Genomic DNA, 18,524 nt, shown 5'->3' with positions numbered 1-18,524 from the left:
TCAAGGACTTTGCCAAAAGCTTCGTCGGTTTGTTTCAGCCTCGTGTGCTGATGTAGGGAGAGAGAGAGAGAGAGAGAGAGAGAGAGAGAGAGAGAGAGAGAGAGAGAGAGAGAGTGTGTGTGTGTGTGTGTGTGTGTGTGTGTGTGTGTGTGTGAGAGAGAGAGAGAGAGAGAGAGAGAGAATGTGAAAACGCACTTTTAAACTCACCTCAAACGATAAGGGCCTTAAATGCGCCCCGATTTAATTCAGGCCTGCTGAGGCCCTGTTTTGAAGGGGAAGAGGGTTCATTTATTTGGCCGATTTCTGTTTGGTTGCCTTATGTTGTATTTTCTTAAATAGATTTAAAACGAAATAAAGGCCAAACTGTGCATTTTGCCTTAAGGTTTTCAATAAGGTTAGTTGGACCATGCGTACTAGCCTATTTGATCCGGGGCCTTCCTACCTCTGTCCATATGTCGTATTATAAGAGTCTAAATAACTATTTAGAATGATGCAATATTCCTATTTGACTCTTTTGTTGTAATTTATTAAAAAATAAACCCATCAGTATTGTTATAGTTTGTGTTTAATACTATGTTATTAAACCTTTTGGCACTAAGTAAAGGCTGCCATACCAGCTTCATTAGCTGTGCTCTGTGCCACCCAGTGGTGATGAGCGGTTACTGCAACGCATTCTGTCCTGCGCAGTCTCCGTAACAAAATGTTTTTGTTTTGTTTTTTTTTGTTTTTTTGTCCAAGTTTCACACAGACCTCAGCTTTAAAACCACTTCAGAATCCTTGTAATTTACTACCCACCAAACACCTCAGTGATTCAAAGGAAGAGGGGGGTAACGTCTCAAAACCGGAAGCAAATACGAGCCACCGTTTGAGTGTTTCCTGTGACTAGCTCCCGATGCTACACGCGGGAAAACAGGCGAAGCTGCTGAGCACTGTCACAGTAAGACCTGGAGTTTTTTTTAAACTCTGCATTCTCGCTTCTATAGAAATTCATTTTTTGATATGTATAAGCAACGAGGGAGTGCGTGGCGCACAATTAATTGCTTTGAGCGACGTCGTTTGTTACAATAACCCCAAATATTTACATGATTTCTTTTTACCGGCCTAGTGCTGATGGAGCGCTGGATTTTAACTTAGGACCAGCCCGAGCGGGCGGCGTTCTAGCGCGTGCCGTATGCAATTTGAGAATTCAGTTGGAAACGGTCCCACATCGTTGTCTAAAAGAAGCGTACCCTCTGCAGTTGAAGTTAGCCTAGCTATTGTTAGTTGCGCAGCATGGATGATAGTTAAGGGTTGCTTCGAGAAACACAAAGACCCAACTGTCGCTGACACATTCACGCCATAAGATAACGATATTAGTAAACTTTCGCCGGGCAGAGCTTTCTTTTAATTGTTCATAGTTAGCTGTTAGCTGGCTCAGAACTTCACTCAGTTCTTTAAAGACTAATAAACGGAAATATTAAATAACACGAAAAGACCCAAATTCAGCACGAAGCTGCTTTTATAGTTTGCACACTCACAGGATGGCTGCTTTCTGCCTCTCGGGTGTTTTGGCTCAGTCGCTGCGTGCTTGCTCATGTTTTCATCAACACCACACTACTTTCCCACCGTGAGGAGCAACAACAAAATGCAGACCCCAGCATGCCACAATCTGGGAATGGTTTTAAAACCAGGCGTGACATAAGCCTCGTTGTAGATGTTTGGTTGTATTTAATGCCGTTTCCTCCGTCTCTGTCTGTCTGTAGAGCATCAGTCATCGCCTGTAGCCAAAATGGGAGACACACTGGAGTTCAACGAGATCTACCAGGAGGTTAAAGGCTCCTGGGTATGTATCTTCACCCACCAGCTCTGCTCTCAAATTCTGTCAGGGCTTCATTGCAGTCTCTTTTGAAGTGGCATGGCAGACAAATATCAGCTCCTGTGCTCTTATTTGCAGATAAGCTGATGGGTCAGAGCAAAATTATTTGCAGTTCCGATTTCTTTTCTTTTTTTGTTTGTTTGTTTTTGCCTATTTGTGTCACTCAGATTTTTCAAATCTTCAAACAGATGTTAATATTAGAAAAAGATAACCTGAGTAAATTAAAAAAAATGCAGTTTTTAAAATGAGTTTTTCATTTATTAAGGGGAAAAAAGCTACCCAAACCTGCCTGCCCCTGGTTCAATTACCTCCCTCCTAAACCTAATAACTGGTTGTGCCACGCTTGGGAGCAATAATTGTGCAGTATTGTTTTATCTGCCACACTGGAAGGTTTTCAGTCACAAATGTGCTGTTTTAGATCATACCAAAGCAATTGGCAGTCTCAGTTGGATATAAGTCCAGATTTGATTAAGCCTTTGATCATTTCAAGGTAGATTTGCTTGTGTCTTTCTAATCACATTGCCTGAGCTGAAGGGCACCAACTGCTGGATGGGCATTCTCCTTAAGGAGTCTCTGGTAAAGAGTGAAAAAGGGTAGCTTTTGTATGGTCAATCCACCGAATATTTTCCTAAAAGCCTTGGGGGATCATCAAGATGTTTTTTGGCGAACGTGAGACAAGCTTTCGTTTTCTTTTTGGTCAACAGTGGTTTTCACCCTGTAACGCTCCCAAGGATGCCATTTTTGCCTCTTTTTTTGTCTCTCTTTTTTTTTTTTTATTGTTCAGTCATGAATTCTGACCTTAACTGAGCCAAGTGAGGCCTGCAGTTCTTTAGATGATGCTCTGGGTGTTCTTTTGTGACCTACTAGATGGGTCATTGATGCACTTTTGGAGTAATTTTTATAGTCCGACCACACCTGGGAAGGTTCAACACTCTCAACATGCTCTCACTGTGGTTCACTGGAGTCCCAAAGCCTTAAAATGACTTCATAAGCCTTTTCAGGCTTATAGATGTCAGTTACTTCGTTTCTCATCTGTTCACTGTAGCATGATGTGTTGCTTTTTGGATCTTTTAGCCAACTACGATTTGTCAGACAGGTTTTATTTAAGTGATTTCTTAAGTAAACAGGTCTGGCAGTAATCAGGCCTTGGTGTGGCATTGAACTCAGCTCTCCAAAAAATGTGGTTAATCGCAGTTAATTCATGATTTAAGATGTGCCAGATATGTTTGGATATTTTAGTTTTTTGTTTGTTTGTTTTTCTTAATAATTAAAATCATCGTTTTAAAAATTGCATTTTGTCTTTCCTTGGGTTATTTTTTTTATCTTATGTTACAATTTGGTGATCTGAAACATGTGTGACAAAATACTAAGAAGTCAGGAACAGGGAAAATTCTTTTCTATGGCACTGTATTATTGTATCATTACACAACAACCTAGTAAAAATAAGATGCCTTTAAATGCTGTTAGCATTGACTCTTAGCCATGAGTGTGAAAAAAATGAAACTGTCATCGGCTCAGCTGCAGAATTTTTGTTTTGCTGAAAAAACATTTACTCTTTTTTTTCTTGTAAAATCACTATTGTAAAGAGGGTATCCATGCCCACGAGTACGGAAACAATAAGAAGATCTGGATTTTTGTTTTGTAAATTAATCTAAATCTAAACTAATCATCAAACTTAAAAAATAAATGTGAGCAAACTCCCATTTGGAAAGCTGTAACCAGTGTTTTTTAGTTTATGTATAAAATATTTGAGTTTTTCATTTTTCAATATCTCGCTGCAGAATGACGGACGGCTGCGTTTCAGCAAGCAGAATGTGGTTTATAAGAGCAGCAAGACGGGGAAGGTGGATAGCATCCCTGCCAGCGAGCTCAATTTGGCCCAGTGGAGGCGGGTGTGCTTAGGCCATGGCATCAAACTTGGCACCAGCACGGGACACGTCTACAAATACGATGGCTTCAGGGACACGGTGAGTTCTGGATGCACATTGCTTGCCTGCAGGCTGTTTTGTAGATTTGGGTAAGTGTGTGTGTGGTTCATATCTCTGATCAGTCTCTGAGGTTTGTCTCTTTTTTTTTTTTTTTTTTTTTTTTTCCTGGGATCTAAATCTTTTCTCTCCGTTTCTGGGAAATAATTGTTACCTTACTTGGAGGAGAACAAGGCAGCAGTGGAATATTTCAGACTGACACACACTGCTGGTTTATTCAGCGCTGTGTTTATAGCCAGGGATGTAACCCAAGCAAGGGGACCTCTGATAAACAACTTCCATTCCCTGTCTGACATTTCCTCAGGAAAAACACTACCATCTTGCGAAAATGCCACCACTTGAGGGTGCGTGTGCGTGTGTGTCAGAAGTATGCGAATGAATCTGCTCTTCTCCCCGAAGCTCCTAATGGGATTAATGAGGGAAACGAGCACGAGCATGTGTGTTCCATAAACAGTGTAATCATCGGCTCATGTGAGTCAGTGTTTATATCAATCCACTGAAACAATTTGGCTCAGAAAACAGACAAGAAAAAATTGTGGTCGTGTTTGTTTTTTATCACTCCATTTTTTTCCCCTGCTCTGCCTTTTCCCTGCTGCTCTGAGTGTGTGGGGAATGTCAACACACAAGTACAACTCTGAGATGGAGGAGCGGGTATTAACCTGGAGTCTGCGGCTGTCTCCTGGGGTTAATCAGCGTATTTTTTTTCAAGATGGATCCTCTCAACCTGGAGCGCAGGCCGTGATGTCATTGTTTATTATCCCACGGTTAGTGTCGGTAATCGAGAATTGGCTGGAGGTTTAGCTGCTGGCGTGCGGAGCAGACACTTTGATTCATTTGTCCCTGTGAAGCGTTCTTGAGCAAGATGGTGAATCTCTGCCAGATAGTCTGTTATATAGCTGACCTGTAACTGTCATGTGGAGGAGCAGAAGGTGTAGAAAAGCATGGATTTCACTTATGTTCATGTCACTCACATGTTTAGAGTGCAGCTGGCCCATAACGCTGTTGCTGACATTGCGAGTGTGGTGTTGAATGTATGCAGCAGCCCACTGTGGATGCATTTTGCTGTTGGGGTTCAAAAGTGTTTTGGCCTCATGCGTCAAACTGTCAGGTACTAAAGGCTTCCACCCTGCATGTAAAGTTGAAATAGTTTGACAGGTAACAGAAACAATTCATAGGTAGTTAATCGTTTAAATCACAGCTCAGTATTGTTGTAACGCAGCTTGTTTGTGTTTTAGGATAGAGCTAGACAACACCTCAGTATTTATGTTGTTGTTTTGCAGCTTTTTGAGATTTTATAGCGTAAACTAGCCCTGCCCAAACGTTTTTCTGCCAGCTGTTAGTTCAAATAATGAGTTGCTTAGTCTTTGTACCTCTACAGGATTTTTCCTGGCTTAAAATTGGCCTTTGATGGTGCCTACATATAAACACGATTGAGCCACACGTGCTTAAAAACATGTATTTATAAATGCATTTAAAACCAATCGTAGGGGGATCGCAAAGCTAGTTGATTTTGGCAAAGTCTGTGCCAAATCAAACACAAAGATCCAACTGCGTGGATATTTATACCCGGTATATATTTTAAAATGTTTTAAGTTTAAACCTTAATTTTATTTTATTTTTTTTTTTTTTTTAACAGACTATATGTAGTAAAAGTCTTGCAGTTTGACATTAATTTATTCGTTTCAATCTATGTTGTTTTAGATTATGTCAAAATCGTTTCAGGGCTGAAAATCTTTTAAGTAACATTGTTAATGCAGGGCAACATTGCATAGCACATAAAAGTAACATAGTAGCAAGCCTTTAAAGAAACAAAGTGCTCGCTCTGTGGTTCATGAGGAAACTTTGTGTCTGATGTTAGAGAAGCAAGATGCTGACTGTCTAATGTTAGATAAACCGTGTTTAATGTTGACAAATGATGCCTGCAGAGTTTGGACATTCTTGAGTGTCTTTTACCTCCTCAAAAGAAGCCTCAACATCCCGCCTGTAACTGCATCGATGAACGGTTGATGTCTTTCTGTAGCCACTTCCTGTGGTGGACTTGACTGTGCACAACCAAACAAAAACAAGACTCTTGTCATCAACTGATTAGTTGGTACAATGTTTTTGGAGGGCGGCCCTAATCCTTATTGTTCCAGGAATCAATGATAAAATAATTGTTACGTTCGGTCCTAATTAAAAGCTCACTTCTTCTTTTCCGTTTAAAATAATCTTGTTTGAGTGGTTGTTTCAAGTATTTGAGGTTTCAGTCCAGATGTTGACAGTACTTTATACAGCTGCTTGACAGCTGTACAAGAGCTCCTTATGAAAAGATCTTAAATGAAGAAAATGGCAAGGGGTGGATTCTTATATAATAGTTGTAATTTTCACTTTTTACTCAGTTTAGTCTTTGTTTCCAGAGTTTGCTTGTTTAGATTTTACACTATAAAGATATCTATTTTTTTAATTATAATAATAATAATAAAAATAATAATTATTACTACTACGGTTTTTTTACTTTTTTTTTTTTTATTTCATTTTTTCCCAGGGGCAAGTTTTGAGAAGTTGAGAACAGGAGTTACAATACAAACACTTGACTCACAGTCATGTAGACATCCCAGTCTCAATAAACATAACCACCAAACCGCCTCATCAGACTGGCCATGATGAAAGATTTGACCACAATGACGGAGTGAAATTAAAGAGATTTAGCTCTACGTTTTTATTTTATTTTACTTAGTTCTGTAATACATTGTTTGAAATGGTTTCAGTTAACTCAAATTTTTTCCAGTACTTATTTTTTAAGCCTAGTCTTAGTAAACTGTATAAAGCAAATATCCAACTGACATAATGAAAGTAATCTTTTAACAAAGTGGATGAAGGCTTTTGGAAAAGCAGGGATTTAAAATGTACTAATAAAAGGCAGACAGGGTGGTCATGTTGGGTAAGTGTGTGTGTGTCTTTTGGTGGTCTGTGTTTATTATAACTTCATGAGCTGGGCAGTAACAAATCTGCCAAAGCTTCATCGAGGAGATGAGAACTTGCACAAACTCTGATTTTATGAATTTACACATCTGCTTGCGCCTGCTCTCCTATCTAAAAAATGCCTTAATGCTGGTCAACAAACATGCTGATGAACTTCAACACACACACACACACAAACACACAATTCTGAATCTCTGGGCTCTAATTGGCTGTAATAACCTCATGGACAGGCAGATATCCAGGTGCGTAAATTCGGTTTCCCACAGAGTCTCATTCTACCTTGCACACACTCACACACCACAATCACTTCCACATGTGTTTGCACTACTGGGACTCCGTGTGTGTGTGTGTGTGTGTGTGTGTGTGTGTGTGTGTGTGTGTGTGTGTGTGTGTGTGTGTGTGTGTGAGAGAGAGAGAGAGAGAGAGTGTGATTGACCATGTGTTTGTCGCTCTGTGTGATTTCTTTCCAGTTGTAAGGGGTCCTGCAGGATAAATAAACAGGCTGATTGTCAGTGGTGGTGTAGAGGGAAAGAAGACAGAGAGGGTGGATGGATTACATTCACCTCCTGTGTTCCCAAGAGGCCCAAACGGCGGACATAGTTACAATTGCGTTGTGATTAATTATCCCATTCCACCTTCTTCTTAGGTGGTGTTTTTATAAGCTTTGACCCATGTGGAGCCAGTGCTTTGACTGCATTGCTAACTTTGAGGCTTTCTCTTCCTTTTGTTTTCACCTCTTTCTCTTCTGTCAACCTTTTTTTCCCCACTGTTATTCTTTCTGCTCACCCCACCAGGACTTTGAGAAGATTTCAGAGTTTTTCAAGGCCAACTACAAGGTGGAGCTGACAGAGAAGGATATGTGTGTGAAGGGCTGGAACTGGGGAACAGCCAAGTTTTCAGGTAAATTTTTCAGAATCACCGCACTAATAATGTCTGAAATATTGATGATGATAAGTGAGGTGAAAATCAACAGTCAATTTAAGATTAGTTTGATGTTTAACATCAACTCGGAGAGCTCTGAAGATGAGGTCAGTTTCTCTCCTGTCTTGTTTCTTCCTTTCACAGGGCCACTGTTATCCTTTGAAGTCAATGACAACACAGCGTTTGAGGTCCCACTGTCCAACGTTTCCCAGTGTGCCACAGGGAAGAACGAAGTCACTCTGGAGTTTCACCAGAATGACGACACAGAAGTCTCCCTTATGGAGGTCCGATTCTACGTCCCACCCAGTCAGTCTGATGAACGGCAAGATCCCGTGGAGGTGACAAAGGATGCTTTACTTCTGCTTTTTTGTTTGTTTGGTTTTTTTATGCTTTTCTTTGTTTTTGTTTACAGTAGTTCTAAAACTGTGTGTTTTCATTCAGGCATTTGCCCAGAATGTGTTATCGAAGGCTGATGTGATCCAGGCTACAGGAGACGCTGTGTGTATCTTCAAAGAGCTGCAGTGTCTTACACCCAGAGGAAGGTAAAAGATTGACACTTGAGCACCCAAATCCAGTCACCTACCGATTTTCTGATTTGATTTTAAACGAAAAAAATTGAATCAGGGAGTAGGTCACTCACAGGCCTGTTTATCACTATATTGAACATACTTGATACTAAGGGAGCCAAATTGTACAAAGAAGATATTCCCATACTGTTACACTACCACCAGCCTGAACTGGCAGGCTGGATCCATTCTTAAAGGTTGTTTACACCAAATTTTGACCATACCGCCCAAATGTCGCAGCAGAAATTAAGACCAACCACACCAGGGAATTGTTGGGGGGTTTTTTTGTTGTTGTTTTTTACCTTTGACCTTCAGCAGGTCATCTTGACCTTGTCTACATGCAGAAGTACATTGAGTTGCTGCCAGGTGATTGGCTGTTCAGATATTTGAGTTAACAAGCAGTTAGGCCGATGTACCTAATAATACAATGGCCTTTGAATATTTGGATAAAGCGTGCATAAACCTTGCACTTTCATGAAGTCACACTTATGAAGTCACTATATGATTCACATTAGTTAGGAAAATTAGCTGGTTAACTCTGTTCTTTCTTCAGATATGACATCCGTATCTACCCGACATTTCTTCACCTGCATGGTAAAACGTTCGATTACAAGATTCCCTACACCACCGTCCTCCGTCTTTTCCTGCTGCCACACAAGGATCAGAGGCAGATGTTCTTTGTGGTATGTGAACTTTTCTGTGTGACTTTTATTGTTGACAGTGTTAGCATTTAATGCTCGCATTTTCTGACCTCCTTTCTCTTTGTGGCATTTTTGTTTTCTTTATAGATCAGTCTGGATCCTCCTATCAAGCAGGGTCAGACACGTTATCACTTTCTCATTCTGCTCTTCTCCAAGGAAGAAGATATTAGCCTAACCCTCAACATGAGCGAGTGAGTGCATCTAGACCTAGAATAGCTTGACTGAAGAATAATGTTGTAAAGCATGTGTCCACTAGGGGGAACCAAGAGTCTGAGTCAGTAGTGCCAGTAAAAACTGTTCTTTGCATCGTTTAGAAACTCTGAAAACTTAATTTTAAGGTTTTAAACTTTGTTTTTTCCCATGTGTGTAACAGAGAAGATGTGGAGCGTCGTTTTGAGGGTAAACTCAGTAAGTTCATGTCAGGATCTCTTTATGAGATGGTGAGCAGGGTGATGAAGGCCTTGGTCAACCGTAAAATCACAGTACCTGGAAACTTCCAAGGGTAGGCATCTCATATACTTCTGTTTTTCAAAAACAATTAAAAAAAAAAAATTATTCATTTATTTATTTGCAAAATTAAGTATAACTGTGTCACTCTTTGGGCGTTCATCTCTTCCTCCTCAGACACTCAGGAGCCCAGTGCATCACCTGCTCTTACAAGGCATCCTCAGGCCTCCTCTATCCTTTGGAAAGGGGTTTCATCTACGTCCACAAGCCCCCTGTTCACTTGCGCTTTGAAGAGATCTCTTGTGTCAACTTTGCCAGAGGCACCACCACAACACGTTCTTTTGACTTTGAGATTGAGACCAAGCAAGGGAACCAGTACACTTTTAGCAGCATTGAGAGGTGAGCATTGAGAGGTTTTGTTAACAGGAGCAGACCTATCATAAAAACACAAAGGTATCCTGGTTATGTGTTTCATGCTGGGGGAATATTCATTCATATACAAGTCTGGGCATGATTTTCACTGTGTCACACTCGTTCACATTGTGTGGGTTTTTTTCTTCTCTTTCTTCTTCTAATAACTCACTTTAGAGGATGAGAGTAAATCCATTTTGGTTTCTGGCTGTTTGCATTGACCACTCTGCTGATTCAGCATCTCCATCTTATCGCCACTGATGTAACATGATCCTTCCAAGCACTAAAAGTCATCATCTGCATTAGAGTTGTCAGACTTTCATTTGATTTTGTGCCATATACTACAAAACTCAAGCTTAACATGAAGCTGCAGGAACCTAAGTTAAGTGCCTACATGGAGGGTTATATTCCCATCAAAAGAAGGACAGTAGGTAATTTCAGATTCTGAAACAAGGATGTTGTTCATAAATTTAGATCTTGCTAATACCATGTTTTTATTTTGTTTATAGCTTTTGCCAGCACTGTACTGCTCAGACAGGAGCTCAGTTATGATATAGGTTCATGTGCCAAAATATGGAGGAGGATGAGCATTTCCTATGGATGACTCTAGGGTTGGGTGATTGCCATGGTCTGATTGTCCCCATGTGGGATCGCCAGTGAAATGTCGGTTACAAATGAGTATAAGTGGAGATGAAATATGAAGCAATATTGAGATGGATTGAGACAGATTCATGTTATTATGAAAGTCACAGTAAGAAATATCTTAATGGAATGCATTAATGGTGGACAAGAGTCTCCATATTTTGGCATCTGAACCTATATCATAATTGACCAATGGAGACAGGTGAGCCATCATCGACATCGTTGTCCATCAGCACAACTTGCCATACTACATATTTATAATGTCACTTTTATAAACAACAACAGAGGTAACCATTGTGCTGAAAAATAAAACCATAAATAAAGGAAATAAAGCACAGGCCAAAAGGTAACAGATACCAAACACAAAAGAGCTGTAGAAGTGAAACAATAAAGGAGTGCATAAAATATAACTTAAAATCACAGTCAACATCTCACTGGGTTCAAAGCCAGGGAGTAAAAGTGTGCTTTTAAGGGATTTAAAAGCAGCAACAAAAGGAGCCTGCTTGATGTGCAATGGCAAACCACAAGTTTGCTGGTCTACTGACCTGAGAGAACCAGTGGGACATATGGCTGGAGCAGAAAAAGAAACAATGGGGCACCACCATTAAGAGACTTGAAAACAAATGAAAGGGTTTTAAAATCGATTTGTAAATGACCTGGAAGCCATTGAAGGGAAGCTGAAATTGGGCTTATGTGCTCTTACTTGCTTTAACCTGATTTAAAAAATCAAGCAGTAGCATTTTACTCCAGCTTTAGTCGAGAAATGGAGACATGTGCATTGCATTGCCGTAATCAAAACAAGACAATATGTTGTAAAAGCATGTATTAATGTTTCAAGATTGCATTTGAACAGCTGAGGCTTGATTTTGACAGTAGTATATTCAAATGAGAATCGAGTTTCAGAGAAGGAACAGTTTTCACATTTAAATTGGTGATAATGCATTTCTCATATGGGAGCAGAATGGAAAGGTCAACACAGTGGGTGCTGCTTTTGCCACAGGGTCTAAACAATATGACTTCTGAAATTCAGAAAATTTGCAGCAGCTTCTGGTCCAGGTTATTCTTCCTCAGGACCGCTGTTGGGCCTTCTTTACCACTGCGTTTGTGTTGTGGGTCCAGATAAGATCGGCGTGAGTGCCCATAAACCTAAAGGTGGAGACAAATTCCACCCGTTCTCCATTTATAATCAGAGGGGAGTGGACCTGTCTGTGCCTCCTGAAGTCCATTATGAGTTCTTTTATTTTAAGGACGTTCAGCTTCAGGTCCATGAGCTTCCAAGGGAAGCTCTGCAGTTTTAGATGCTGAATTGAGGCTTGTGAGACATTTGGTTTTTGATTATATTGTTAAGCCATTCTAATTAATTTAAAATAAATAACTCCTACTTTGTCTCTTTCCCTTCTAGAGAGGAGTACGGCAAACTTTTTGACTTTGTTAATGCTAAGAAGCTCAACATCAAGAACAGAGGTTTCAAAGAGGTAATGCACAAGTCACTGAAACACCTCTCAGTTTGTACATTAAGTTTGATCATATTTCTATCCCCGATATTGATGCTTGTTGCCCTTCTCCTTTGTGTTTGTCCTTGTACACCTGTAGAAGAAGGTGGGTATGGTCATGGGCGTCACGTGTGGATTAGGCACTTGATTTTATTGGTCTGGAGTGATTTCCTGCTTGCATGGCGTGCTGCTGGTGTGTGTGCGTGTTCTGAGGATGGCGTCCAATGATCTTGATTTGGTTTGACATTATCAATACGGTTGCTGTTGAACCTGAGATATTTTGAGTGATTTATGACTAATCATGGGACATGGAGGTGAGGGAGCGCTGACCAATACCTCTTTGGGTCGATGTGTGTGTGTGTTTTTGCATTGTGCTGACTAATGTGTGGCCTGGGGGCTTTTGGTGTGCTTTAACACTGAACACAGTTGTCATCAAGACTGCTGCCTTACAAAGGCGACGCTGATTGCATTACCTACAATGGTCTTTGACATATATGAGCTCCTTTCAACGAGGCCATCCCATCTGTTTCTGTGGTGATGGGGTCAGCAGAGGTCAATGAAAATTAATGGAGCTCCTCTCTAATTCCTGTTGGTGTTCGAGTAGCAGCCTCCCTGTTTGTCCGTCGACTGGTGGACTTGGATGTGTGCAGATGGAGAAGAAGAAAATAGTTTGAATTTATTTCCAGGATGGCATTACAGCATAGCGAGCCTCAAGCTAAAGAAGAAGATGCTAAGCTAAGATTTTGTGTGGTCTTATACTTCACTTTATATGTAAACATGAGTCATTTAATTGATTAGAATCAGTGTCCAATGGTTTTGGCTCATGTTAACCCTTTCCATGTCCTGGCAAACTAAATTTTTGTCCATCCAGCAGTTTGAAGACCTCAGAAATGGACCAAAAAAGGCCTGAACCACCTAAAATTAGAGATAAGATGAGCATGGCCACCATGACATCACCCGTTGTTTTCTGAAGTCACATCTTAAAGCTTAAAGCTGGGCATTTTGTGGTGGATCTTTGTGACACTGTGTGTCTTTTTTCCACGAGTACCGACTTGACTCCACTCTACTCTGTTTTGGTGGGGTTTTTTCCCATTACAGTTGAGTGCCATCGCAGTATGATGGTCATTATAGCAACGCGTCCGAAACTCTGCAACACTATTTATATATGACACAAACACAAAACAATAATGGAGGACTTAGGGGTGATAGTATACCTGTTGCTCCATTGTTTTGTTTTTTTTCAGACTCGAGGACCACGGTGTTTATTTTTGTGCAGCCATTTACCTCGTTGCAGAGTTTCAGAAATGGCAGTTCTTCTTTTTTTTTTTTTTTTTCTTGCCTTTCCTGAAAGAGTAACTTTCATGACTCATCAAGTAATGCCATCATTGACTGGCCAATCGGGGGCTTGCAGTCTTTTGACGTCACATTTTCGTACCTGGTACCAAGTGCACCACCTAACGGAAACTCTAAAAGCCAGCCAAGTAGGTACTAGTGGAAAAGAGGCATTTGACTCTTGTACAGCAGAGACCTGCCAGTCACAAGGTAGCCGCACCTTCAAAAACACACTGCTTTTTTTTCTATTTAAGGGTATTTTTAAATACAATTTCCTACGGTGTGAAGAAGATTGCAAAATGTGTTCAAAGGTTGAGTCAAAAAGCTGTTTTCTCATAGGCTGCTATAGGATCTCAAATCTTTATTGTATGTGTGCGCTTTTCCCCCCCGCAGCTATCGCCCTCTGGTGGCCGTCACAAATAATGCAGGTTTCTAGGGACTTCTGCAGCGGCTTCATTTTTCCAAACCAAAATCTACATTCATGTTTTAAACCATGAAATGTGCAATAACAACAGTAAAAACAGCAGAACTAGAGAGGAAATGAAAAGAATTTGGCATAAAAACTAAAAATTTTCTGTAGGAAAAATGTTTTTCTTCCCATTTCCTGTTCTTAATAAGCTGGCTGCTCTCTCAGATTAAACCTTTAAACCTGCATTATATTCTCTTTGTGACAGAAATGCGATCAGCTAAAATTACTTCTGATAATTAAGTTATTTATTTAGCAAAAAGTGCCAAAGTGATGTGTTAAGTTGCAGTCATGTGTCGGGCTGATTTAATAGCACTGTACATTAAATATTTGGCGGTTTTAAACATACTGGAAAAAACCAGCAGTTGCAATATCAGTAATGCCTAGTTGGATTTCTTTCTTTTCTGGGTGTTTTTTTTTTTGTTTTGTTTTTTTTACTAATGAATTAAGCAATAAGGAAAAGGTGGCTAACTTTATCTCCGAGTAGGTAGAGGCTCGTGGGTACTGTGTTTTTTGTTTTTTGTCTGTTTGTTTTGTTTTTTGACCCTGTAGTGTATTTCCAGGGCATGAAGGGCAACATTGATGAATACAGCGACTCAGATGATGACCAACATGATGCTTACTTGGAAAGGATGAAGGCTGAGGGCAAGATCAGGGAGGAGGGCAACGACAGCGACGAATCAGATGGTGAAAGTGGTGAGTAATGACTGCCTATATGACAGGATAGCGAGCATACTCAGAAGATGGGGAACGTTCGATAGTGATTTTTTTCTTTCTTGTTTCTCTTCAGATGAGTCTTTCAACCCTGGAGAGGAAGATGAAGAGATTGCAGAAGAGTACGTGACTCTCCTAAAATGTAGTTGGATGATATGATAGCTTATTAACACTATTACAGTATAACACGTATTAACACTACTGGCGTCTCCTTGTCTTCAATCAGGTATGACAGCAATGCCTCAGCAAGCGACAGCAGTGAAGGAGGAGAGGAGAGCGAAGATGAGAGTGCAAAGAAGAAAAAGGCCAAAAAAGCCAAAGTGGTGAAGGAGAAAAAAGAAAGAAAGCCACGAAAAGAGGCGAGAGAAGGGCTAAAATAAGCCACCAAACATCACAATAGACACTGTACATAAAGGTGTGCAGTTTCAAACATTTCTTTACTCAATTCCTTTTTATCTTCAATGTGAGCAGAAGAAGCAGAAGGATGCTGGCGGACCCAAGAGACCAATGAGTGCGTATATGCTTTGGCTCAACTCCAGCCGTGAGCGAATCAAGTCGGACAACCCTGGCATCTCCATCACAGAGATCTCTAAGAAGGCAGGAGAGATGTGGAGACAGCTGAGCAAAGATGAGAAGCAGGTGAGGGTTAAGAGAAATTGCTTTAGTTTTGGTTTTTTAACAAAAAAAGAAAAAAGTTTAAATACACATGAATAAAATACATCTATTATCCACTTAAGTATGTTAATAAACCAGAATAAATGTGTAGAGAAACCTCTAAAGAATGTTTTCTGTAGGAGTGGGAAGCAAAGGCAGGCGAGGCGAAAAAACAGTACAATAAAGCAAAGAAAGAATACAAAGAGAGCGGAGGAGCAACTTCCAGCCCCAGGAAGTAAGGCCTGCAACACAATAAGTCAACTCTTTGGGGTTTTTTGAAGTCTTGATACAGAAAAATGGCTAAATTTGTTATATTTTCTTCCATTTTTCACCCATTAGGGAGAGTAAAAAGTCTGGAGGCAAAAAGGACGATAAGAAAAGGAAGTCTGCCGGAGGAGACAAGGACAGGGAGCGGGGAGGAAACGACAGCTTTAAGAGCCGAGAGTTCATCGAGACCAGCGAGGAGAGTTCATCAGACTCTGACCACAAGAGCAAGTCCAAGAGGAAGAAGGTAAATCCAGTGACTGTAAATGCCGTCATCAGACAGAACAGACTCAGACTCTTTCTTATTGAATGATGTAGGATGACTTTTAGTTTCTTTGAAATAATCAGAAACCACAATGCGATGGAAATGATGTTTGATCTAGCTAAAAGTCAAAACACTGATGGCTGCTCAGTGAGAAGTAGACATTTTCTTTAGGAGGAGAAACCTTTAAATCCCGTTAGCTGATTGAGGGACAGCTGCGGGACAAAGTGTATCAGGGAAAACCTGGAACTGAAGCACCCCGCTTACTAAAGAGATGGCAGGTAAGAGAGAGGGAAGGGAATAGAGAGCTAATGTGTGTAAGAATGAAAGCTCCAGTTATCTTGTGTATCACTATATTGCATTTTTAACCAAATGCAAAGAAAACAGTAATAAGGAGACTATGAGAATTTTCTTGAACATGTCTGTGTGTATTTGCAGTTTCTGTTAGAATATATTTGCGATAGAGCTACGAGGCAGTGTTTGACAACTTGCTTTTTCCTGTTTAGTTGAGATTTTGCCTGCAGTTTGAGTTAACTGTAAAGAAATGTGCTTTATTTGCTTCTCGATAACACAGATGCAGAGAGCAATCAGAGAACTTGAGCGTTGCGCATTAAATCAATGGAAATTGTTGATGTAAACATAGTGAAACTGTTTCATTTAGACTAAAGCACTCCTTCATGTTCTGACATGAGCTATTGTAAACACAGTTCTTCCTTCTTTTTTTTTTTTTCTTTTCTAAACAGGAATCAGACGATGAGGAAGAAGAAGAGGCGGTGTCCACACCTGCAAGCTCCGAGGAAGAGTCTGACTGAAGACACACACTTTTCCACCTCGTGTACACACACACCAAGGACCAAGCGTTTATACTCTCTCTGCTGATACCACACTGACGGACAGATTAACAGACTTGAGTTGTATTTGCTTCTTCGTGGTTCGTTTTATGAGTACAAACACATTTTTGTGAGTGACTCTGAAAACCCATGTAATGATATTTGAGTAGTTTGATGATGAGCTGGCATACCTTTTGGAAATACTGAAGGGTTTTCCATCAAACCAGTGGGCATATATGTTTTAGTTACATAGCACGATGATTGCAGGGGTTGTTAGTTAGCAGATGCAAAGTTATGAACGGGAATTTCTTTGTGACTTTTCCAGTGTCATGTTTTCAGGCCAAAATAAATAAATGAATCATTTTCAATAAAAACTCAGTTGGTGGTGCTTTGATCCTCATGGAAAAAGATTCTGAACTGATGGTCAAACGGTCACCTTGAGAGATTGCTTGCTGCCGTGTGCGTGTAAAGTAGCTTGTAAAGCACATTTAATGAATGTGGTCCATTTAGTGTTATTTACAACATGTAAACATTCATTCATTGTTCAGAATGTTTAAAAGTTTCTTTACATACACCATTTCAGTCAATCAATTAAATTCAGTTTTGATTATTTAGTGCTAAATCACAACAGCAGTTTCCTCAAAGCGCTTTATATTTTAAGGTAAAGACCCTACAATAATACAAAGAAAACAGAAAACCCCAACAATCTTATAACCTCTTATGAGCAAGTGCTTTGGCGCCAGTGGGAAGGAAAAACTCCCTTTTAACAGGAAGAAACCTCCAGCAGAACCAGGCTGAGGGAGGAGCGCCCATCTGCCACCACCAGTTGGGGGTGAGGGGAGGAACACAGGACAAAGACATGCTGTGGAAAGGGGGACAGAGATTAACATAACCTCTCTGCCTTTAATCATTAGTTAAACACATATTAACAAACCAAAAATGTGAGTGAGAAGGGTAGCTAAAGACGTAATACTCAATGCATCATGGGGATCCCCCAGCAGCCTAGACCTACTGCAGTGTAACTAAGAGAGGAGCTCTAACTATATGCTAAAGTCATAAGTAGAGAGAGTGTCTGTCTCTGGAAGCTGGTTTGACAGACGAGGGGCATTCTGCTTTTAGATACTGTAGGAGCCACAAGTAAACCAGCTGTCTGAGAGCAAAGTGCTTTAATGGGGTGATGCGGTACTATAAGTTCATTAAGATAGGATCGGGCCTGATTATTCAAGACCTTGTATGTGAGGAGCAGGATTTTAAATTTGATTCTTTAAATTTGATTTAACATAGAGCCAATGAAGAGAAGCCAGTATAGGAGAAATATAAGAAATCAGATGGCAGCCACTCAGTCATATGATTGGCAGTACAGTCTAAACGTAGACATGGTCGTGACTGGATGCTGAAGTTCAAACTGAGCCGAATGAGGAAGAAAGGTCATTTTAAGTGACTTTGAACATGGCATGCTTGTTACTGCCAGACGGGCTGGTCTGAGTATTTCAGAAACTGCTGATCTGAGATTTTCCCCCACAGCCATCTCTGGGGTTGACAGACTGGTCAGAGAAGAGAAAATGTCCAGTAAGCAGCTGATTTCTGAGTGAAAATACTTTGTTGAGGTCAGAGAAGAATGACCAGGACGCTTTGGGATTTGGTGTAACAGGAAATTCACAAGTGCAACAAACAGCGACTGCTGTCATATCAATATGAACCAAAATCTCAGAAGAATGTTTCTAGCATCTTCTTGAATCTATGCCACGAAGAATTAAAGCAGTCCTGAAGTCAAATAGGGGCCCAACCCGTACTAGTGGCTGTTGTCTGATCTTGTGGGGAAATTCTTATCTATGTGAACTATGAAATGCTTTAAAAACATCCCTCCAGAGTGTAGTTACTAAAAAATTTATATGCAAATCAGCATCACTCAGAAGTCTATACAGGGCTCACAGAAAGCAGAATTAACACGTATTAACACGTATCTTAGTGACAATTGAGCTACATGTGATTAACTCTGCAAATGAAAATAGCTCCAGAA

General features: G+C 40.3%; 1 protein-coding gene across 1 annotated transcript; it reads left to right on the top strand.

Moving 5' to 3' along the window:
• The first annotated feature begins 831 nt into the window (after positions 1-831).
• ssrp1a (structure specific recognition protein 1a) lies at positions 832-16,872 on the top strand. Its single transcript, XM_063496887.1, has 18 exons — positions 832-937; positions 1,743-1,822; positions 3,637-3,822; positions 7,596-7,701; positions 7,867-8,060; positions 8,164-8,264; positions 8,842-8,971; positions 9,077-9,180; positions 9,363-9,491; positions 9,614-9,835; positions 11,892-11,964; positions 14,344-14,476; positions 14,571-14,616; positions 14,721-14,853; positions 14,966-15,133; positions 15,289-15,383; positions 15,488-15,659; positions 16,418-16,872. The coding sequence occupies exons 2-18, from the start codon at positions 1,769-1,771 to the stop codon at positions 16,484-16,486; spliced, it is 2,115 nt and encodes a 704-aa protein (XP_063352957.1). The 5' UTR covers positions 832-937; positions 1,743-1,768; the 3' UTR covers positions 16,487-16,872.
• The last annotated feature ends 1,652 nt before the right edge of the window (positions 16,873-18,524 follow it).

Source organism: Pelmatolapia mariae, linkage group LG2, assembly GCF_036321145.2.
Source record: "Pelmatolapia mariae isolate MD_Pm_ZW linkage group LG2, Pm_UMD_F_2, whole genome shotgun sequence".
Taxonomy (NCBI): domain Eukaryota; kingdom Metazoa; phylum Chordata; class Actinopteri; order Cichliformes; family Cichlidae; genus Pelmatolapia; species Pelmatolapia mariae.
The sequence above is the reverse complement of the archived record's forward strand: the minus strand, read 5'-3'. Positions and strand labels throughout refer to the sequence as shown.